Source organism: Rhinoraja longicauda, chromosome 8, assembly GCF_053455715.1.
Source record: "Rhinoraja longicauda isolate Sanriku21f chromosome 8, sRhiLon1.1, whole genome shotgun sequence".
NCBI classification, from domain to species: Eukaryota; Metazoa; Chordata; class Chondrichthyes; order Rajiformes; family Arhynchobatidae; genus Rhinoraja; species Rhinoraja longicauda.
In genome coordinates, this window is record NC_135960.1 from 46,543,422 (window position 1) to 46,568,468 (window position 25,047).

Consider the following 25,047-nt stretch of genomic DNA (forward strand, 5'->3'; position numbering starts at 1 on the left):
GTTGCCACACCTTCACTCTAGGCGACACTCATCGATGTGTGCAAGGATTGCGAAGACGCAGTTCAATTGATAAAACATATTTTTGACGGGTTCTTGCTCATTCTGGGAACAATAGAGAGCCAGTGATCCGGAAAAAATGAAATTAAAGAAGGTTTTCCATTAAAAAAATATTACTATCGATGTGGAACTGAGAGGGTGGGGATGAGAGGTATGAGCTGAGCAGTGCCTGTACTTTCCATCCTGACCCACACTGGTCCGTCCACGTCCCGCCGCGCCGGCCTGAAGGCACGGACACCTACCCCGTAGCCCGTCAACTGGCATCCACTCACGCCTGGATACTCACTTGCTCTGGGCTTCACACCATGCAAAAACGGGGCCTGGCTTTCGAACGGGACAGCAGGGAGAAGTTAACGGCGAAGAGAGAGCGCCATCCAGACCGCGCGTACCACCGATCGATCGACCGTCCCAGCCACCCCTCCTGGTGCTCACATCTTGTCGCCTCCAAGCCGGAGCGCCGAGGCGTCGCCGCCCATGGTGCGAGGCGCGGCCCCTTCGCACTGGTCACCCGCCACCTAGCCCCCCCGCTATAGGCCGCTCGCCGCGCCGCATGACAGCCAACCGCAGGGCGCGTACTTGGTTGCCATGGCGCCGGCCGGGCTGCCAACAAGCCGCTGATCCAGGGCCGCCATTGCCCCGGCCCGCCCGTGCGAGACGCGCGGCCTGCGCTTGGTGAACCACCCCCTCCTCCTCCCCCCTCTCGCTCCCGTGAGATGTGAGTTAAAATTTGCTACCAGTTTCGCACGAACGAAGGAAATTATTTTTCCTATTCAGACTTTTTCGGTCTGAGGAAGGGTCCCGACCCGAACGGTCACCCGTGTAAGAAGGAACTGCAGATGCTGGCTTAAACCGAAGATGGACACAAAAAGCTGGGGTAACTCAGCTTTTTGTGTCTATCGTAACCGATCACGTTCTGCACAGATGCTGCCTGACCCGCTGAGTTACTCCAGCACCCTGTGTGTATTTCAGTTCTCTGAAATACTTAGCGCAGCTGGTAGAGCCGCTGCCTCACATCGCCAGAGACCCGGTTCATCCTGACTCCGGGTTCTCCCTGTGACCGCGTTGCCGTGGGTTTCCTCCCACATCCCAAAGACGTGGGAGCTTTGTAGGTTAATTGGCCCTCTGTAAATTGCTCCTAGTGTGTTGGGAGTGGATGAGAAAGTGGGAATACACAGAATTAATGTGAAACGTGTGATCTGTGGTCGTCGTGGGCTGAAGAGCCTGTTTCCATGCTGTAAATTTAAACTAAACTTGATTAACTGATTGAAGAATGTTATCATTACATTTTAAGTAAAGTAATGTTAATATCATGTAGAAACAAGTAACTGCAGATGCTGCTTTATACAAAAGAACACCGTGCGGGAGTAGCATCCTGTCTGAAGAAAGGTCCCGACCCCAAACGTCACCCATCCCTTTTCTCCAGAGATGCTGCCTGATCGCTGATTTACCCCAGCACTTTGTGTCCTCTAATGTTAATATCATGTCTGATATTCGGTCCAATAAATGGACTGAATTGGTAACGCAGTTGTTAAGAGGAGGAGACACAAAAAAACTGCAGGTTGCTGGAATCTTGAGCAAAATATAATGCTGGAGGAACACTGACTGAAGAAGGTCTTGACCTGAAACCTCGACTGTCCATTCCCTCCACAGATGCTGCCTGACCTGCTGTGTTTTTCCAGTATTTTGTGTGTTAAGAGGAGGTCTTGTTGAAGATTTAGATGCCAGAATCAGTTGTCCCATTAGCCAAGCAGTTCCAGACAGTTACAACACTGGCATCTGCCCAGCAACATTGGAAGTTGCTGAGATATGTCCTGTTCGCATAAATCAGGACAATTCAAATTCAGAAAATGACTGAATTTTCTGTCATTAGCTTTGTCATGGAAGGTATTATCAGCAGCGCAATCAAGCAACGCTCACTGTCCAAAGATCAGATCATAATTGCCTGGTTTGGGTTTCATCAGGATCATTTGATTTCACACTTCATCACAGATTTGATCAATTTGAGAGAACAGGTAAAAGTGACTGCCCCTGTCATCTAGATAGCATTTGACCAAGCGTGGCAACAAGAAGTTCTGGTGTGAAAGAACTCAATGGGCATCAAGGGGAAAACATTCATTTGTTGGTGTCATAACTTACAGAAAGCAAGATGGCTGGTGGTGTTGGAGGCAAATGGTCCAGATCAAGGGCAGTGTCCTAAGGCCAATTATTTTTGACTACTTCATCAGTGTCAGAAGTTGGGAAATTTGCTAATGGTTGCACTATATTTAATTCCATTTGCAGTTCCTCATCAAATGAAAAAAGAAAACCCCTCTCCCTTCACTATCAGTAGCAGGACTTGGGGCTAGACTGATAAGTGGCAGATAACATTTGTGCCATAGAAATGCTAGGTAATGGCCATGTCTAACATGAGAGAGCTGAATCAAATATCCTTGGCATAACTCTACCATCACTAACTAGAAACTCAACTGGAACAACTATATGGATGTAATAAAAATGAACTGCAGATGCTGTGTTTATACCAAAGATAGACACAAAATGCTGGGGTAACTCAGCGGTCAGGCAGCATCTCTGGAGAAAAGGTGACGTTTCAGCATAGGTGACGTTTCAGGTCAGGACCCTTCTTCAGACTCATCGCAAACAATTCAGACAAGCATATGGATACTATGACTATTCGGGCAGAGTAGAAGTTCCCCATCTAGAATATTCAACAACCCTTTATCACTGACCCAGCCCAATTATTTTGCAATGTCAATATTCATTCTTGTCTTCCTGCCAATTTAACACTCATTATCTCATCTGGCATGTTGAATCATGCAAATTTGCAGATATTTTAAACCTCCAATCTTGTTGCCACTCAGTATTTACTTAGTTCCATCCGAAAATGTGACTTGATGTCAATAAAACCTTTTTTCTGAGGTCCCTTTTCATTGATGTGTTAAAATGTGAAAAGCTCACTTCAGCATATGGTCTTACATGATCTTATTAGGGTTAACTAGTCAATGACTGTGGGTTAAGCCACAAATTCTGCATTCATCTGCATCATCTACATTTCCTGGCATTTTAAAGTATTTCAAAAAAGTCACTCATCCATTTTAATACCCAGTTTAATTGTTTCAATTCCCAATTTTCTCCCTCCACCCTCCAAAACTGGAGCTTATCCAAAATCCTGCGCTGTGTAACCAATATATTAGCTTAGTCTTCATTGGCTCCTGGTTTACTAAAGTATTTATTTTTATAATTCTAATCCCTGGGTTCAGCTACTGTATGCTTTGGCCCTTCCTATCTTTGAAGAGCAACACTGCCCTATGGACACCCTGTCTGTAAATAGCTTTGACTATTGTACATTCCAATTCCTTTCCCCTGACAATTGAGGGGCATTTCTTCAGGTGCCCAGACAATCAGCTTTGAAATTATTTCACTAAGTCTTTTTCTCTCTTTCAATATGTTTATTAAAATTTACTTTTTCCTTAGAACTTTTTATCTCTGCCCTAATATTTTCTTTTAATCGGCATCAGTGTTTAAAGCATTTTAGGAAAGTTGTTATATAAATACTAATTATTGTTTTCAAAGAGGCTCGAACACCCTGATGTGTGTGCTCAATCATTGCGCAGAAACAATAAATTAGTGAGTTAATTGCTGTGTTCCAAAGTAATCCAAAGTTATCTTTCTCAAATAAATTAATATCTTTTGGAGAGCAATGTACCAAAAGTGATTTATCATTTGAGATTATTGGTAACTTATTTTCATAATAAATAAATATGTTTCCGTCATTAATGTAATGCAAACATGATAGAAATCTGAAGTTCCTTTCCTGTCTGACCAATACATGATTCCAAATAGACAAAAACATTGATGACTCTTACCCATCTGCTAGCAAACTACTACAGCAAAGCAGAATAAGAATAAAATTACACATACCAGCTAACATTGAACTAGACACCATATTTGGAACAACATTCAATCGACCATGCAAAATCAATAGTCCATGATACCCTCCTGAAGAAGGCGTCTTGGTTTGTTATTGCATCTGAAAGATGGCAGCTGTGCAATAATCCCTAAGAGATGTTAGCCTGGAACCTTCTCATCTGTAGTGCACTTGAGCCATACTGGATGCCCCAGATGTGTTAGGGAGGACTACCAACCAAGCCCATTACCAACATTTTTTGAATCTAGAGACCACTTATTGAAGTAATTGTTACCCATTTCAGAAATGAATATAATGTATTGATAAAGTATATTCCAACTTCCCTTGTAGGAAAGTACTCTAATTCACAATAACAGTGAAAAAATAATTTGTGCAATTTACTTTTCCATAGGAATAATGAGTGGAAGAGATCTTAGAATGTTCATCACAAATCACAGAGCAGAAGATACAGGTAATGTATAATACATCTGGTTTATACAATTATCCATCAAATCAAGGCTATACATCCTGAACGGGTGCTGAGCTAGGTTGTTTTTTGAGCACTTCCATTGATTTAAAATAACACAATATTTAATAATATCAGCTTTTCCATTCATGTGTGTTCTCTGATGTCTTCCTGAACTGCAAATGTATGGATCCGATTCAATACAGGATCTCGCTAGTCTTAATTTCCAGATGCTAGTTATACAAATTCACAAATGAACCTGTACAAAAAATGTTAATGTAACAATGCCTTCAGGAGGAGCAATGTAGTAAAAAACCTTGGAAGAATAAGGGGTAGGCCTTTTAGAACTGAGATGAGGAAAACCTTTTCACCCAGAGAGTTGTGAATTTGTGGAATTCTCTGCCTCAGAAGGCAGTGGAGGCCGACTCATTGGATGCATTCAAAAGAGAGTTAGATAGAGCTCTTAGGGCTAGTGGAATCAAGGGATATGGGGAGAAGGCAGGAATGGGGTACTGATTGTGAATGATCAGCCATAATCACATTGAATGGTGGTGCTGGCTCGAAGGGTCGAATGGCCTACTCCTGCACCTATTTTCTGTAAGAACAGGAATAAGTGTGAAAATATTTTTAACAAATTGGAAAGAGATTAGTTTACAGCTTTAATGTTTTCATGTGAAAGTTTAATTAAAGTATGGACTGTTTTGTGGTATGGGTAGCATGCTGCTGTGCTCCACCGACTAAAGGTCTCAGGTTTGAATTTCGGCATGTTTAGAGTTAGATGATCTTGGATAGGCTTATCACTGTTGGCTTTAAGCAAGGCAAAAACACTTTGAATCCTTGCTCCTAATAGCTACCCAGCACCTCAGTAGGACACATTTTGTGGTTTCTGAAACCTATTGAAATTCTGTGGTTAATTTCCTAAAATAACTGCATTTTACTTTAAGCAACCTATTTTTAAACTGTGGAAAACTTTAGTGATGATTTGATGAGATGAAAATGTTATTAAATATCAAGTGAATAAAACGGCAAACAAAATTCATGGACACCCAGATATTCTACAGTGACCATTTGTTTAAAATAAAAATCACAATTTCATATTCTTTCCAAATCTAAGGTAAACTACAATAAAATTGAAATTATAATTGCCTAGTATCAATAATGTATGCTTCAACATCCTTTAAATCAATATATTTCCCATTGTCTAAGATAAACTACTTTTCAGCTTCATCTTGAATAATTTGACTTCTCATTGACAATGTGCACTGGAGCGATGCATAATCCAAACAGGAAAAATTTGTTCATGAAGATTATATCGGATTTATATGAACATCTTGCAGGGAACGGATCAATAATGAGCACAATTAGCCAACAATGTAACTTTTCCATTGACTGTATCTTTAAGGTGCTCTTAAGAATTTTAACATTAATTTTTTTAAGTATCCTGATATTTGATGTTTGGTTTCTGGTATTTTCATATTTTACTTTAATTCAGTATGAATTACAGATGCATGAAGCAAAAATAATTATGTATATAATGTCATTGTCAAGGGCAAGTGGCTAGTGGCTGCGTAATTTTGGTCTGAATACAAAATATGTTTTGAACATTGTGTTAAAATATTTATTTTCTCTTTGTTAGAAAGAAGACTATAATTTTCAGTTGGACCAAATAAAATTCCAAAATACAGATTCAGAATTTATCCTGTCACATAAATTAAAGAACATATTTAATGTTTTGGCAAGATAGGGTAGAACTAGATAATATGGAAACAGTAAAGCAATAAATGAATAATCTAAATTATATCAGTCAAGGTTGAATATTACTGTGAAGGACATAAGATCTCACAATAACTGGTGACTTTATTATGTTTCATTTTCTTGTGCACTTGGTTTTCCTTTGCTTATCTAGGAATGTATTGTGAAACATTTTCTGCTTCTATAATTTTCCATTAGAGAAACTGGTTATAAGAATAAAAAATGGTGTTGGAAGTCAGAAGTATAAACCAATTGACTATCAACAACTTCAAGCACTTGCTGAAGCTAAAAGGATGGCATGTCTTGACACTGATCGCAAGGTAAATCAATTCCGAACAAACCCATTAACAAAAATTTCCACACTTGGCTAAATTTTGACTAAAGATAAATAACCATGTATTTTCAAAAGCTTTGTCTTTTTGTTTATTTCTTTCTATAAAATGTTCACATTTTAGTATAGTTTACTAAGAAATTATAGATTATTCATTTGACTGTAATGGAGAATATCTCGGGCCACTCTTGCATGTCTATACACATTTATTTAGAGGGAGCAGGTTGACAAATTGTTCCTTGCTGCTGTGAACATTTGAATAATACTGGATCAAGAGATAAGGACACATGCAGGGGAAAAAAGAAAATGCATACCCGGTATAGAATTCTTAATTTCACTATTGAGACAACAACGATATTATTTGAATATTGGAAACATCAATCCTATATAATTTCCAAATATTAGACGGTAATTTTGTTGAAAGTAATACTACATAACCTTAAAATGTAGAGACAAGAAACTGCAGATGCTGGTTTATTAAAAAAAACACATTGTGCTGAAATAACTCAGAGGGTCAGGCAGCATCTCTGGAAGACGTTTGGGTCAGGACCCTACTAAAGTGCTTATTCTTAATTGTTTGTTTCTTTCCTCTCTTACACTCAGGAAAGAGGATTTAGTTTAATTTATTATTATTGTCAAATGTACCGAGGTACAGTGAAAAGCTTTTTTGTTGTGTGCAAACAGATATTTTGGCTTTGTCTTCATGGCATGGGACACAGATTACTTAAATGCTGGGGAACTAAAAATGTAATGAAAACTAGGGATTAGAAGAAATTAAGATAAATAAAACAAAGTGCTGGAGAAATTAATGGAATAAAAGCTGATACATCCCTGGGGCTTGATAATCTGTAATTTAAAAAGATCTAGCCATGAAAAATATTCTATCAGTTATGGAATAGTTTCTGCAGATTGGAGGGTGTCTCATGTACCGTCACTGTTTAATAAGCAATGCAAAGTAAAACAGGAATAGTGGAAAAAACACTGAAGTCCATTTCAAAGGATACAATAATAGGACATTTAGAAAAAATTAGTAGAGTTGGGCAAAGTCACCATTTTATGAAAAGGAAATCACCATGGACAAATTTATTGAAGACTAGACTAAGTGGACCCGTTGGGCCCATAACTCATTGGGTTGCCATTGTGATGTTGGGAAAAATCGCACTTTTTTCTTTAAAATAAATGCCTTTAAAAAAATAAGTTGACTGGAGCAGGTTATTTGAGGGGAAAGGAACATCTGCCAAGTGGGATGTTTTTAAAAGTGTATTGAAGAAAGCTCAGGATGTGTATGTACCCATTAGAGTGAAGGGCAAAGCAGGCAAATGTAAGGAAGCTTGGCTGACGAGGGAAATTGAGACGTTAGTCAAAAACAAGAAGGATGCATGGGACAGGTGTAGGCAGCTGGGATCGTGCATCCTTGGAGGGATTTTGGGAACTAAGGAGTAAACTAAAAAAGGAAATCAGCAGGGCAAAGAGGGGCCAGGAGATACCAAAAGATTTTATAAATACATAAGGGGGAAAAGGGTAACTAGAGAGAGAGTGGGACCTCTCAGGAATCAAAGCAGTCACCTCTGTGTGGTGCCACGGGAGATGGGCAAGGTCCTAAATGAGTATTTCTCCTCTGTATTTATCGAGGTGAAAGACAGTAGGACCGAGAAAATTGGAAAATGGTGTTGGAAGTCAGAAAACTGGAGGGTGGCAAATGTTGTGCCTCTTTTCAAGAATGGCTACAGGGAAAATGCTGGGAACTATAGGCCAGTGAGCTTAACATCTGTAGTTGGTAAGTTACTGGAGAGTATTTTGAGGGATAGGATATACAGGCATTTGGATAGGCAAGGGCTGATTCGGGACAGTCAGCATGGTTTTGTACGTGGGAGGTCGTATCTCATAAATCTGATTGATTTTTTTGAAGATGTGACCAAAAAGGTTGATGGTAGAGCTGTCGATGTTGTGTACATGGATTTCAGTAAGGCATTTGACAAGGTTCCGCATGGTAGGCTGGAAGGTTAGATCACATGGGATCCAAGGAGATAGCTGAATGGATAGCAAATTGGCTCCACGGAAGGAAGCAGAGAGTAATGGTGGAAGGTTGCTTCTCAGACTGGAGCCCTGTGACTAGTGGTGTGCCTCAGGGTTTGGTGCTGGGCCCATTACTGTTTGTCATCTACATCAATGATTTGGATGAGAACATACAGGGCAAAATTAGCAAGTTTGCTGATGATACAAAAGTTAGTGGTTTTGCAGATAATGAAGATGGTTGAGAACGATTGCAGCAGGATCTGGATTCCTCCCAGGTGGGTGGAGGAATGGTTGATGGAATTTAGTACAGAGAAGTGTGAGGTGTTGCATTTTGGGACATAGAACAAGGGCAGGACCTTCACGGTAAATGGTAGGCCTCTGGGTAGTGTTGTAGAGCAGAGGGATCTAGGAGTACAGGTGCATAGTTCCTTGAAGGTCGAGTTGCAGGTAGATAAGGTGGTCATAAAGTATTTTGGCATTTTGGCCTTCATCAATCAGAGTATTGAGTATAGAAGTTGGGAGGTCATGTTGTGGTTGTATAAGACGTTGGTGAGACCACATTTAGAATATTGTGTTCAGTTCTGGGCACCATGTTATAGGAAAGATATTGTCAAGCTGGAAAGGGTTCAGAAAAGATTTACGAGGATGTTGTCTGGACTAGAGGGTGTGAGTTATCGGGAGAGGTTGAGTAGGCTGGGTCTCTATTCCATGGAGCGCAGGAGGATGAGGGGAGATCTTATAGAGGTACACAAAGTCATGAGAGGAATAGATCGGGTAGTTGCAGTCTTTTGCCCAGAGCTGGGGAATCGAGGACCAGAGGACATAGGTTCAAGGTGAAGGGGAAAAGATTTTATAGGAATCGGAGGGGTAACTTTTTCACACAAAGGGTGGTGGGTGTATGGAACAAGCTGCCAGATGAGGTAGTTGAGGCTGGGACTTTCCCATCATTTAAGAAACAGTTAGACAGGTACATGGATAGGACAGGTTAGGAGGGATATGGACCAAGCGCAGGCAAGTGGGACTAGAGTAGCTGGGACATTGTTGGCCGGCGTGGATGAGTTGGGCCGAAGGGTCTGTTTCCACATTTTATCACTCTATGACTCTAAGTTTGCAGATAACACTAAAATAGCTGGTATCGTAGACAGTGAAGATGGTTAGCAAGAATTGCAGTTCGATCTTGATCAGCTGGGCAAGAGGGCAATAGAATGACAAAATAAATTCAATGCAGATGATTGTGTTGCATTTTGGGAAGTCAAACGAGGTTCGGGCTTTCACAGTGAAAATAGGGGGCCCTGAGAAGTGTTGTAGAACAGAAGGATATAGAAGTACAAATGCATAGTTTCATGAAAGTGGCGTCACTGGCGGACAGGATTGTGAAGTAGCTTTTGCCACATTGGCTTTCATCAGTGAAGGCGTTGAAAATAAAAGTTGGGACATTATTTTGCAGTTGTACAACACGATGGTAAGGCCGCACTTAGGCCTATTTAAAAGCCTTTTAAATGCCACTATAATATCTGCCTCCACCAACACCCTGGCACCAAGTTCCAGGAGCCCAACATTCTCTGTGTAAAAAAACTTGCCCCGCACATCTCCTTTATACTTTCCCCTCTCTCACCTTAAAGCTATTACGATTCCTGTTCCCTGGACATTCACTGATTAACAGGTTTTTAATGAACCCTTCCTCATATATAATATTGGATATCAAATAGCATGTTCTCACTTTGGTTTCTTAACATACTAAACTTGAAAATCCTATCTTATGTATTCTATGAATTATTGCTAATTTGGTTTGCCCAGACCATATATAGATGAAAATCCCCTCTGGGTATTGTATTACTCTTGTTACCCTTCACCTAACATGCTCATGTCTTTTTGTAGATTCTTTGTTTTCTTTCACAATTCATTTCCCCATCTATCTTTGCTATTGGCAAACTTGGATACATTACTTTGTTCCTTTGTTTAAGTCATTAATCTAGATTATAAGTAGCTGAGACCTTGAAATGAACTCTTAAATATCCCAGTTGCTACAGCTTGTCAAAGTTATAAAGACCTATTTAAGAAACATAAGAGGCTGCAGGTGCTGGAATCTTGTGCAAAAAAAATCAAATTGCTGTAGGAACTTAGTGGGTCAGACGGCAACTGTGGAAGGATCTGTGAAGGTTCTGCCTCTACCACAACCCCAGGCATCCACCACTCTCTCTGTAAAAACTCTTGCCCCATACATCTCATTTAAATTTTACCTCTCTCATCTTAAAGCTATGCCCTCTAGTCTGACATTTCCACCCTGGGAGAAAGGTTCTGACTGTCTCCCCTATCTAGGCCTCTCATAATTTTACATACTTTTACCCTTTTATATACTTTTTAAAAATAAACAGTTATTCATATTGTTCATTGTAAATTACTTGAGGATTGTGGGCAGGAGGGAAATATACAATATTAATGTACAAGCCTTCAATCTGTCCACCCTATACCGCTGGAGGTTGATTTAGAGATGAAATGGGTAACCGACCTATTCTTAAGTAACTGGGTAGTTCAGCAAGTACTAGCTTATCGCAGGATAAGAATACTATCGTAACATTTAAGAGACATTTGGACAGGATAGGTTAGAGAGTTATGAGCCAAACGCGGGCGTGGGACTGGTGTGGGTGGGGCATGTTCGTTGGCGAGAGCAAGTTGGGCTGAAGGGTCTGTTTCCACGTTGTTTGACTCTAAGAGTGGGGCTAACAAGCCATGATCACTGCACGATCGCCATGAACATTTTTAGGCAAACTGTGGGTTACCATTTAACTTAAATTATTAATTTTGACCGGTAGAAAATAGAGAAGTATGTAAAAAGAATTATGTGCATTTATAACCATGCCTTGGACCAATTCGAACTATCAGTCTGATCAGTTTGCATTGTTAGCTAATGCAATTATGTACTCAAATTACTCAAAAAGCTTTGTCAAACAAGAGGCTCCACTTGTACATTTTTATAAATCACATTTGGTCACTCTGTATTTATTCATTATTCTGTATTATTTATCTGGCATCCAATATTAAGTCCACTGGTTTATATTTTTCTGTTTTTCATGATTCACATGTTCTTTTGTGGAATCCCTTTTACATAAATATGTAATTTAAATATGCTATGTTGGCCTGTTTTGCAAGTTAATTCGCATTTCCCCATAATTTGATTCAGAGATTATTTACCTCCAGTTTAGTACTATGTACAAATTTATCTACCATCTACACTATCTACTACTATCTAGTACTATCTACAAATTTAAAACTTTATAATAATTCTCCTATAGACTATTCCCATCCCAGTCTTCCTTTTTTAATTGATGAGCCTGTAAAATGAGCCTTTTTTCATGTCCCTAGATAGTCCCCATTTACTGATGTATTTTTCCTCTTCAGATGTCTATATGATGTGCTTAAATTTTGTCACCCTCAAAAATGCTGCTGACATAGTATCTGCTCTTTTGAATACATTCTTGAGAATAATTTCCAAATTCATTAGCTTTTACTTCCAATCTGTACTTGGTTTTTAACTTCCAAAGCTGCCCAGGAAGTCTTGAAATTGTTTTCCAAATTCAGCAATGTTAAAAAAATAATTGAAGTATGAGTCAATTTTGTATCATTAGTAAACTAATATTTTTCCCCAAAATACTGAAACTTACATATTTCTTTTTTATATTCTCTATAATCTTAATCTCATTATCAATTTAGATTCTTTATTCCTTTGCTGATTGCAGCTGTGGTTTTAGCTAAAACCACTATTTCTATCGCTAATCCACATACAGGGTTCCTCATTGGCTTCATTTCTGTCCAATATAATCCACTTTGCTTTTGACGAGCTGTATTTATTTTGCAATCCTCTTATTCTGTTTTCAAAAAGTGAACCACACATATGCAAATCTGTGGGTTTGCTCCATTGAAGCACTTTCAGGGATCTATTCCCTTCTCCAGAGGTGCTTGCACATAATTCAGCCTGAGCTTTGAGAGCAATGCTGAAAGATTGTTGCAGTGTTGGTTTAGCTATATTATTGTCACACGTACCGAGGTACAGTGAAAATCTTTTGCATGCGTGCTACCCAATCAAATCAGATAATACTGTACATGAATACAATCAAGCCAAATACAAGTACAAAAGGTAGAGCGAAGAAAAAGATATAAGAGTACAGAGTGATAGATTAACAAGTGGAAAACGATTTAAAAGAGTAGGGCAATTGTATTGGATGATAGTAGATCCTCCTTTGAGACCAGCAAGCAAACAGTTGCCACACTCCGGCACAATGTTAGTGGATTATCTTTACAATTAGACATCAAAATGTCCATTATGCTCTCTTATGTTGAAATAAAAACCTCTTGTGACACTTTTCAAAGATGTGCAGGGAAGTTCTCAGTTTCCAGATCAAAATTTATAGAAGACTATTATGTATCTTGTCACTGTTGTGAATCTTTAATTTATGCAAATCTGTAGCTGCCTGATCCCACAATAATTCTACAATTCAAAATAAATTTTTGGCTGAGAAGAATCTTGAAGTTATTATTTGAGAATAATTTGAAGTTATGAAAATCTTCTTTGTTTTACCGTTACATTTGCTAATGCAATCTTATTTTCAGTCATGTGAATTTTCCGGGTTTCCGCGGATTTCCACGTTTTTAAAATCCATTTTCCACGCTTTTTGCATGATTTCCGCGTTTTTCACTTTAAGAGGCTTGAAACTGGTAATTTTGTGTAAATTTTCAAAGTTTTTCCAATTTTTTGACCCCCGCTGTATGCCTCGCGCAAGCGCTCGTCTCTTTTCCTCTTTTGCTTTTTGACCCCACTCACATGTCTGTATTTTGGTGTTAGTAACACTGCTCTTCTTTCAAACTCATTCTGGTTGTTGAAGTTCTGGTTGAAGTATATTTTTTGGAGCTGTTTTTCTTCTTATTCAAGGAAAATGCACCTCTATGATAAAACATGTGGAACAAAGAGAAGCTAAAATATATCAGATATTTCATGATGCTGTATTCCAGAGTCCCTCAATCAGTTAGGCTACACGAACCTTTGATTTACTTCTCTGATAGTAAATTGCTCCAAGCTCTAATAGTTGTCAACAATTCATTGTATGGAAAGTTTCCCTCCAACTGTGAATGCAAGACTAGCCTCCTAGATAAACCAGCACACAAAGACTTCATTATATTTGGAATCACTTGATTGTCAAAGCAAATATAAAAAGGAATTGTGTTGCTATCAAAAGACCCATTTAAATAGATTAAAGGTGTGTCACTGTATTTTCAATATGTTGCCAAATCATAGTGTTGAAACATCGAAAATACTACCAGCTGAAATGTAAAATAATAACTGAAGTCTTGCTTTGCTGTGGCTCAAAGGTTGAGGCTCCTGAGATCACACTGAACTGTGCATTCAATCCATTAAATAATTCTGTCATCATTGATTGTTATAAACTAAATAAATTCTGACAGCTGCCATGCTAGTGGGCATAAGTGTGTATGATTCTGACAGCACAACTCCCAAGTTCAAGGAGTGAAACTTCTTTCTGAATGTGATGGTGATGGTGTTTTTGCAATAGACGAGTGCAGCCAACCAAGCAGACAGTTCAGGCAGATAATTAAACCAGTTATGATTTTACTTCCTTGGAGAAATAAATTCTTGCCTTGGTCAAATGTCAGTATCTTACACCAGCATAATGCAAATCCATACTACTGGCTGCAAGATTTAATTGTATGATTGGAAGGAAATAATCTTAAAATATTCAAGACATAGGCGGCTAAGTAGCGCAGCTAGTAGACCTGCTGCTTCACAGTGCCAGAGACCCAGGATTGATCCTGATCGCAGGTGCTGAATGTGTGGAGTTTGCACATTCTCCCTGTGGCCGCCCGCGTGGGTTTCCTCCGTGTGCTCCGGTTTCCTCCCACATTCCAAAGTGCGGGTTTGTAGGAAAATTGGCCTCTGTAAATCTCTCCCTAATGTGTAGGAAGTGGATGAGAAAGTGGGATAAGATAGAACTAGTGTGAACGGCTGATCAGTGTTTGTCGTGGATTAAGTAGGACAAAGGGCCTGTTTCCATGCTCTATCACTAAACTAAACATGACAGCCACTGGTAGAGCTATAGGAGTATAAGACATAGAAGCAAAACCAGGCATTTGGTCCTCCAAATCTACTTTGCCATTCATCAACATCGCGGTTGATCTTGTACCTCAGTCCCATTTTCCTACACAATCCATTTATTCCCTTTATATTTAGAAATGGATCAATCTCTGTTCTGAACTAACTTGTTGATTGATTCTGTGCTAGCGAATTCCAAAGATTGATCAGAAATCTTTGTGTACAGAAATGTTTCCTTATTCCATTCCAATTGTAAATGGTCTACCTCATACATTTATCAGATAGATAGGAATATGGTTACAATAAAATCAGAAACAAGAGATTAAGTGGCCTACTCCTTTTAATTTGTAAGTTTGTAATTTTAAAAAACTTTGTAACCAGGAATATTGAACACCCAATGTTGACTTGCTTTCAACTATGTCTCAGTAATTATATTCTCTTAGGCTCTGTTTGAGCGTTTGATTCATTTGATTTATTACTTATACTCATAATTATTGTATACAAAATTTATTAGTAAAATGTAAATTATCTGTAATTGTCTTTCTGTAGAAGGACCTCTTTGCTTCTATACTCAACTCCTCTTGTTATGAAAGCCAATATTCCATTGGCTTTCTTCACTGCCTGCAGTACCTGCATGCTTCCTTTCAGTGACTGATGCACTAGGGCACCCAGATCTTGTTGTACGTCCCCTTTTCCTAACTTGACACCATTCAGATAATAATCTGCCTTCCTATTCTTACCACCAAAGTGGATAACCTCACACTTATCCACATTAAACTGCATCTACCATGCATCCGCCCACTCACACAGCCTGTCCAATTCACCCTGCAACATAGAGATATACAACATGGAAACTGGCCCTTCAGCCCATCGATTCCGCAGTAAAAGATACAAAATGCTGGAGTAACTCAGTGGGTCAGGCAGCATCTCTGGCCAACATGGATAGGTGATGTTTCTCAGGTTAGAACCCTCCTTCAGACTGATGTTTTCAACCCAAAACATGACATATCCATGTTCTCCAAAGAGGCTGCCTGACTTGCTGAGTTACTCCAGCATTTTGTATCTTTTGTATAAACTGGCCTCTGCAGTAGACACAAAATGGTGGAGTAACTCAGCGGGACCGGCAGCATGTCTAGAGAGAAGGAATGGGTGACATTTCGGGTTGAGACCCTTCTCCTGCCTCTGCAGTTCCTTGTTTCTATGACTCCACATCAATCCCATTTTTTATTCTCCCCTCACTCTCATCAATTTCCTCCAATAATCTACCACTCAACTACGTACTAGAATATACTTACAGCGACTAAATAACCTACTTGACTGTAGCATGTGGAGGAACCATACAATGCAGTCATACAACGCAGGACAACATGCAAATTCCACATAGAACAGCCCCCTAGGTCAGGATTGATCCACAAATGTGTCATGTTATTCTTGTTATTTAACATTAGCATTTTATTTAAATTACAACCTCAAAGCATATAGTTCATGATGTTTAAACATAGATTTCAACTAATTTGTGTGCAATGGTCAGCAGGTGCTAAACTATGGTCTCCCCAAAGGGGCCTGCGGTGGCTGCATCTAGCTTCAGTGTGTCCCTTAGCACTAAGTCCTTGGCCTTAGAGCCTGCTAAAATACCACGTTCCAAACATCAATGAGCTTCATGCAAATCAGAGTGCACCTTTCACTGCATTTGTGAATGTATGTCTGTTCCTTGAGCAGACCAATCTCATACTTGAGAAGTACCAATCTCATTCTTGTCCAGGGAAACAAAAAAATGCAGGTGTTCACAAAATTACACACATGTTAGTGATGCAAAACTAATGTTTATAGAATCATCGTGGAAACTTCCAGTTGGCACAGTGCAGAGTAAATCTTAGAGAATCTTAAAATGTAATGAGAATGGAGATACAAATTTAATTATTTCGCAGCTTACAGCAACACTACAAATGGCTCATTTACATTGTCTACGTCCATTTTGCAAAACCAATCTAAGCCAGCGTAATGCCATAAACAATGCTGAATGACTACGTGCAGGGATGAATGGAACCTTCCACACATGATTTACCTTTAACAATACATGCATATCCAACATAAAGATCCATGTCAATTTTCCATTCAACGCCAAAACTTAGCAACATTTTCCACGACTTTTGACTCCGTAAGTAAAATTTATTGACACTATAAATATTGACTTAATGAAGTTTTGAAGTTTTCAACTACATATATTTGATTAAATGATTTTGATTAAACTATTTCTTGTCTAATAATGAAGAAAATTAAGGCCATAGGTCCTAGGAGCAGAATTAAGCCATTCGGCCCATCGAGTCAGCTCCGCTGAAATGAATTTGAACTTGCAGGAGTAGGAGGGTGTAAAGGACACTATTTGGTGGAAGCATTATGATGTCACAGGGTCTTTGACTTGTGTAACGTAACACTGAAACCGATCCTTTGACCAACTTATTCATGCTGCTCTTGTGCCCATATGCACTATTTACCTCATTCTATTTACCTCACTCTTATCCCTAATTGCCTTACTCCTGTCCCTTCCTTCGTACAATCATCTCCCTTCCCCAAGTCCCCTATTTCCCTTTTATCCCCCTACTCTTTCCCCTCTCCCTTTGTCCCCTTCCACCCATATAACTCCCACCAGCTTTATATTTCACACTTCTTCTTCTCACCTTATCTGGCACCCTTTTGTCTCCTTTTCACCTCTAGCCTTTGTCATTTACTCCACCTCTCACCTTAAACCCTCTTGGCTTTGACACCCGCACATTGGGGGAAAGGTTCTTACTCTCCACTCTATGTACATTTCATGTCCCACTGATTTCCAGGACTCTAATGTTTTTGAGATGAGGGGGGGGGGGGTTGCTTAAAAGGTGGCCAGTATTCCGAAGAAATATTGAGAGGGAAGGATGTTAGAGTTACCCAACATTGCTCTTGTACTATGCCCTTGTACTCTGACTACAAAAGATGAAAGTCCAAGAACACATTCTGATGCTTGGAGATGCCAATGAAAGGTAAATAACACCAAGGAGATGAATGGAAATTTCCTAGCTTAAATTGGAATTTACTAATTTCCCAGCTATCTTTCCATTAATATTGCTGGATTTACACCAATGTTTTATCTCTGCTGTGATTAGTATACTTCCAATCTTTTGTGCCTCCTCCATATGGCTTTGTAAATATTGAATTTAAACACCATTTTTGGCTTACCTTTCATCTGCCTTTTAATGTATACAATGTCCTGCAAAAGGAAGTGGGTATTAAGGAATATGAACAAAAAGATAAGAAGGATGTTAGCTGGAAGGGGTGGATAGCAGTGGACAGGGATGAAGAGAACAAGAAAGTGAGGGAGAGAAATAAGAGTCAAGAGTGTTTAATTGCCATATGTACCGACAATGGAACAATTAAATTCTTGCTGCATCTCTGCAAGCCTTTTAACGCAACAAACAGAAGCATGCCAATCATTATGGACTAGATAGTCAGAGATCCAAGGTGAAGGCAAAGTAAATCATGAAGTTGAAGAGGACAAACACAGATTTCTTGCAGGTTTGCAGGGTTGAAGAAGTTCGTTTAACGTGGAAATCCACAAACCTGTCTTCATCGACTGGTCAGCGGTGGAGAGTCCAAGGGAGTCTTGGTGTAGGAACATTGGGAATTGGTTGAAATGAATTACCCACACTTCTGAATGAAAATGTTTGCAAATACTTCAGCCATGAGTTTTTACTCTTGTGCTAGGCTCTGCCTCTGAATCGTGTGAACACATGTGAGAAAGGGAAACAGACTAATTTTGGTAAGGGGAAAAGAATGAATGAGAGGGAAAAGGAATTGAGGGAATCAGATAAAATTGGGGATGAGAGTGCTATTGGGGAGGGGAAATAGGGGTATGAGACTGGGTATAGAATAAGGAAGAGTGGGACAGTAGGAGAGGGAGAGATGAGCGGGGGCAAGACATGGCAACACCCTCCTTCTCTCCCACTTTCTACATTCTCGCTCTCCCAAAACTCCTTCTATCCTGCAATATGATGTGCACACCAGAGTGCTCCATCTATCCCTTCAGACCCGTCTTTCATTTCACGCCCTCTACACCGCATGAAGCTCTCCCCAGACTTCAATACTTGGCTGAGCGTGTGCATTTCTTCAATGTGAGCCAATAATTGAACTTCGATTCCACTGGCTTCAACTCTAAATAACGGATTTTGAGGAACTTTATCAAGTGTCCTCTGGAAGCCCACATAAATAACATCCAATGGCATCCCTGTCCATTGCTTCAGAAATATTCAAATAGGTTTTGTTGAACATGACAATTCTTCAAGTCAGAGTACTTTAAGTTCTGGCAAACCATTCCAGAACATTGGTTCATCAGACCTAAATGTAATTCTGTCATCGCTTGACATCCTTACACAGATGAAAGGATTACATATTTGAGATCAAAGACAAAAGTCTAACTGTCTTATTTTTCCTTTTATCCTCTGTCAGTTGTAGTGTTCTTGCTGTAAGATGAGATTCTAAAACTGACTGGTAAAACCAGATTTGTTGGTGGATGCAGATTCTAACCAGTGGGAAATCTAACTTTTAATTTTTTTAAATTATCATACAGTTTGAAAAAATTTTACAAGCAGCAAAGATTAACAAAGAGAATACAATTGTTAAGCAGCATCAACAGGCATGGTGGCAGGAGCAATCAAGACTAACCGAAGCTAGGTAAGATTTAGACATGAAATGTTCCTTTCAGATTCATTTGTAATCGAACTTCACAAGCATATTACAATAAACATTTAAATCCATTAGTAAAATACTATGATACTGTGTTACTATGTATTATTTTAAAATGTACATCCATTCTCCCTCATCCTTGAATTCTGAAGAGTCAAATAGAATCACATTTTGCTCAAAATCTATTAGACTACTCAAATGAAATGATCTACATAGGTTAGAAATGTGATGTGAAATATTCTTTCATTAGTACTGTGGTTATTAATTTATTGGTATTTTTGTTTATTGTATATTTGTGTGTAATGAGTTTACATGCCTGTTATGCTGCTGCAAGTGAGAATTCTATTCTGTTGTCGATAAATATGACAATTAAACACTCTTGACACAAGGCTAAAAGAGTATAAAATAACACCCCCTAAACGCTTCTCAAGAGATATTTCTTTATTCGCCAGTATCACATTATTCTGATTCAATTTGTTTCTCTTTATCATTTCCTTCTTGTAGTTTTTGGGAAGAAAAACAAGGCTTCTTCCATGTATGTGGGTCATGTTAGTTTTTGGCTGAGCAATCTGGAGGTATATTGTTTCAAGATGTCACTTGGCAATTAGCCAACCAGTGTCATTTGGTAAATTGAACCAATGCAGTAGATCTGGGAGTGAGAATTTCTCTCTTTCTCTTCCGGAGTGCTCGGTGTAAAGGTGTGTAACATGTGGAGTAGTTCTAGCATAGGCTATATGATTCTGTATGATGTACTGTGGAGTTTAGTAGTTGATATCCTTCAATACCATGTGCACACCAGTGCTCCTTAAACATGTCTTTGTCAACTTGCTTTCAAGGGCACTGAAAATTCTGTTTAGGCTATTTCTTCATTTATATTTTTTATGCCATTTGTCTCTAGGCGGTCTCTTGTTCAGCTGCAGTCCTCAATGTTGCTTCTTCCTTAATCAATTCAATAGACAATAGGTGCAGGAGTAGGCCATTCGGCCCTTCGTGCCAGCACCACCATTCAATGTGATCATGGCTGATCATTCTCAATCAGTACCCCGTTCCTGCCTTCTCCCCATACCCCCTGATTTCGCTATCCTTAAGAGCTCTCTCTTGAATGCATTCAGAGAATTGGCCTCCACTGCCTTCTGAGGCAGTGAATTCCACAGATTTACAACTCTCTGACTGAAAAAGTTTTTCCTCATCTCCGTTCTAAATGGCCTACCGCTTATTCTTAAACTGTGGCCCCTGGTTCTGGACTCCCCCAACATTGGGAACATGTTTCCTGCCTCTAACGTGTCCAACCCCTTAATAATCTTATATGTTTCGATAAGATCCCCTCTCATCAGAGCTCTCACCTTTTCCATTTTAATCACCACTTACCATGACATGTTGACTTGTGCAGAACAATAAACTATTTCTCTTTATGCCATTAATCTCTTTCCTGTCATCTTCTGCTCCATTGTCTCCTCCACTGATTCGATACTTGACTTTTTGACTCATTGCGTTTATAGTCACAGAGCTATGCAGCGTAGAAACAGGCCTTTAGCCCAACTTGTCCATGCCCACCAAGTTGCCCAAGCAAGCAAGTCCCATTTGCCTTCACCTGGCCCATATCCCTCCAAACCCTGATCCAAGTAACTGTCCAAGTATCATTTAAATAGAGTCATTGAGTTATACAGCCAGAAAACAGGCCCTTTGGCCCACTTGCTCACACCGACCAACGTCTCATCTACACTAGTCTCACCTGCCTGCATTTGGCCCATATCCCTCTAAACCTTTCCTATCCATGTACCTGTCTAATTGTTTCTTCAACATTGTGATGGTACGTGCCTCATCTACTTCCTCTGGAGCTCGTTCCACACACCCACCACCCTTTGTGTGAAAAAATTGCTGGGCCCGGCACGGCCCTGGGGGACACTCCCCGCCCGGAAATGGGTCCATGGATCGGTAGGGTTGCTGGGCCCCGAAGGAGAGCTTTCCTCCCAACGGTTCCCGTCCCAAACCTCTCCTGAATGGTCCAGCACCCTCTCCTCCCCACCTCCCATTTCTCCCTCCCTCCCCCTCCTCCTCCCCCCTGAAAAAACTTCAGAGCCTATTTGGAGGTTGCAGTGTTCAATAGCGAGACGGTTCAAGGGAAGAAGCTGCTCTTGAACCTGCACATTACAGGATGTGTGACCAAATGTAATATTTCTACATTTGCTGATGACATAAATAGATTGTGATTATGAGTTGTGAACAGGATGCAAAGAGACGTCAGGATGGTTTTAGCAAGTTGAATAAGGAGGCAAATATATGATAGATTCAGTAAAATGTGAGGTTATTAACATAATCGAGGCAAACAGTTAAAAAGGCAAATTGTCATAAGGATGTACTTTCACAGAGAGAGTGTACCAAAGGTTCACTGGACTGATTCCTGGGATGACAAGATTGTTGCATGACCTGTCCTTTATTCCCTCGATTTCAAAGAATAGAACAATTCTCACAGAAACATACAACATTTTGTCAGCAGTTGATATGTCAGTAGGATGACCCTGGCCGAGGAGGTCCAGTAAATTGAAGGCCCTGTTTGTAAGCGCCCTTCATGGGCGACAATTGCATACCTTGGCAAGCTATGCAAGCAAAGAACTTCACTGTGACTTGTCACATGTGACAATAAAGTTTTCATTACAGACAATACAGTTTCACAATATGGGCGAAGAAAGTTAGAATGGGATGAAAAGAAATGTCTGGAATCTGTCTCGGAAAGTTGTAAAGTATAAAGTATGCATATGGATTTTATAACCCCCAGCTGCATACGTTATGGTGTAGCACACAGGTTGATTACACTGGTGTAAGGCCTATTCAACCATATATAATTCAGTAAGATTTGTGCACATTAGACGCTTGCATCTAGAACCATTGGGAAAAATTGGTATTGACTTTCCTCTAATGCTTTAACACATAATTAAGCATGTTCCTATTTTTAGTGACTTGGATGAGATGCTGAAACCTAAAACAAAGGTCTTATAGGATAACCATCCCTTTAGGATAGTCTTAAAATATTCCATAACACAATTCAAAGAAGATATGTCCTCTCTGTGCCCTCAGCAAAATTTCTCTCCACTGAAAGCATCAAATATAGATTTTTTAATGCACTTCGGTCGGTTGTATATTGATTACCTGCAAAGAAAATAAGAACATAAAAAAGTAGAAGAGGCGGTCACATGGCCTTTTGAGTCTACTCCTACAGTCATCAACATTGATTGATTCATGGAAAGATACAGAATAGATAGCCAAACTGAGCAGAATGTGCCTTCCACTACTCTTTGATTCTCATGCACTCAATTGCCCTTACTCAATAGATGATAAAATGCTTTAACTTCCTCAAACATTCCTGAGAAAGAATGAGCGATTTAGTTTAGTTGCGAGATACAGCATGGAAATAGACCCTTTGGCCTACTGGGTTCACCCTGACCATCAATCATCCATTTACACTAGTTCTACATCATCCCACATTCTCCTACACTTCCCACACATTAGGATCTATTTTACAAATGCCAATTAACCTGCAATTCAATATGAGAGGAAACTGGAGCACCCAGAGGAAACTCTCACAAGAAGAACATGCAAACTTCACATAAACAGCACCCGAGGATTGAACCCGGGTCTCTGATGCTGTGAGGCAGCAGTTCTACCAACTGCGCCACTTTGTCGTCCCGACTGTGGTTGGTCTTTTACTTCAACACTATCTATTTCAGCTCTAACCCCATATCTCTTGATTCCCTTCATGTCCAGAAACGCATTAATCTTTTTAAAAATATATTTATTTATTTATTGACTTGGCAGTGATTCCGCTTAAAATAAATGAAAACTTAAAATAAATGAATTGGCTTTAAAGTATTTAAAGATGGACTGATAACCTGATGAGGTTATTTAAAAGAACTATCTTTTTATTTCCACTTCTAAAGTGTTTGTATCTTTACAAATGTTCGTCCCCAGCTCACTTGTATTGCTACTGAAGCTGATATAAATTCAGATTTGATATGCCTGCAGTAAGCAGAATTCTAGACACATATAAACTTTGCCGATGCTGCTGGGTCCCACCTCTTCCCTGCAGTCACCAAGCCTGAAGCCCCTGACCCAATGTTGCCATGTCCTGCCACTCCTCCTGTCACTGACCACATTACATTCCCCCACCCTGACTCCTACACCACCCTCAAGCTGCCCCTACTTCTCTGAGTTCCCCCTTCATCTTGGACAACACCTTCCGGCCTTCTACCCTCTCACCTACCTTTTCACTTTTGACTGCCAACGCAACATCGACCATCTCGACTTTTTCACTCCCCTCACCCCCTCTGTGCGCACAGCCCTCCGCTCAATCCACCACAATTCAAACCTTGTCATCAAACCTGCGGACAAGGGCAGTGCCGTTGAGGTCCGGCGGACTAACTTCTACCTTTTTGAGATGGGCGACAGCTCCTGGTCATCACCTCATACCTACCCTTTGACCATGACTCCATAAGCAACAATGTCTCCCAAACCATTGCTCTTATCACTTCTGGCAATCTCCCCTCACAGTTTCCAAACTGATAGTTCCCCAAGGCTGCTCTGCCCATTTCTATACCATATCCAAAATCCACATGCAGGACTGCCTTGGTAAGCCCATTGTATCTGCCTGCTCATGCCCCACTGAACTTACCCCCTCTGTCTTGTTGTCCCTTGTTCAGTCCTTTTTCACATACATCCAGGACACCTCGCACACTCCATCACTATAGCAACTTACAATTCCTTGATCCCCGTTGCCTCCTCTTTACCATGGACGTCCAATCCTTGTGCACTTCCATTTCCCCTCAGGAAGATTTCTGGGCCTTATGTTTCTTCCTAGAACAGAGACCCAACCAGTTTCCCTCAACCAACACTCCCCTCCTCCTGGCGGAATATGTTCTCACCCGCATTATTTACAGAAGATTAATTTGGACCCGAAACGTCATCTGTCCATTTCCCTCCACATATACTGTCTGATCTGCTGAGTTCATCCTAGTAATTTGTTTTTTTCCCAGCATTTGTCATGTCTTGTGATTCAAATTTGTTTCTGCTTGTCACATTTGAACTATATTAAGTTCTGCTTATGTTATCTTTATTACAGGCTCTTTGTTCTCCATTGGATTTCCTTAAAATATCTTGCCTTTTGTATAAATGAAACGGCTGACTAGAGTCTCATTTTTATATTCCATCTGTCCTGTTCACTTATTCCATATAAATTTCCTTTCCCCCTCCCCTCCAACCTTCTCCAAAGGACCATTCAGCATCTGAAATTATTATTCAGTCCCCTGTTCTGTTAATCTTTTCTAATATTTTCAAAGTCTTTATTCTGGCTACCCTTCTATTTCTGCCTGAACTCCTTTATACAGTTCTCTTATCTGCTTATTTACAGTTTGGAGAAATTTTTGTTTTCCTTGTTTTATCTTATTAATTAATAATGGTATAAATGCTGCAACTTAAACAACAAGATTAAACTTCCAATATTTGTTCTATTAATAGGGAAAAGCTAGAGTTGCATCTTCAGACCTTACTCGAAGGTGGAAGCAATGAAAATGAATTCTACCTTGATCTTAAAAAAATTGGTGTGTATTATCCACATGTGGTTCATTTTGTGTGTGTCTAGAACTAGGAAAGAAGTGGTTATTAAAATATTGTTTTGAAATTCCAGGAACCTTTACATCTCTCACTGAGAGATC

The 25,047-nt window shown here is 39.8% G+C and overlaps 2 protein-coding genes across 8 annotated transcripts in view; one reads left to right on the forward strand and one right to left on the reverse strand.

The window, feature by feature from the left end:
* The window catches only part of pkp4 (plakophilin 4), a 132,305-nt gene extending 131,727 nt beyond the window's left edge, over positions 1-578 (reverse strand). For all 6 annotated transcript variants that reach the window (XM_078403852.1, XM_078403849.1, XM_078403846.1 and 3 more), the window contains exon 1: positions 344-578. The gene's annotated coding sequence lies outside the window, so the exon portion shown is untranslated. The remainder of the gene's footprint in view (positions 1-343) is intronic.
* A 75-nt stretch (positions 579-653) lies between these two features.
* The window catches only part of LOC144595927 (coiled-coil domain-containing protein 148-like), a 56,347-nt gene continuing 31,953 nt past the window's right edge, over positions 654-25,047 (forward strand). Inside the window, exons 1-5 of one of the 2 annotated variants that reach the window (XM_078403854.1) lie at positions 654-772; positions 4,374-4,433; positions 6,378-6,499; positions 19,227-19,330; positions 24,851-24,933. In XM_078403854.1, the coding sequence (XP_078259980.1) occupies positions 4,379-4,433; positions 6,378-6,499; positions 19,227-19,330; positions 24,851-24,933 (364 nt within the window). In that variant the 5' untranslated portion in view covers positions 654-772; positions 4,374-4,378. The remainder of the gene's footprint in view (positions 773-4,373; positions 4,434-6,377; positions 6,500-19,226; positions 19,331-24,850; positions 24,934-25,047) is intronic. The other variant, XM_078403855.1, reaches the window with a different exon arrangement.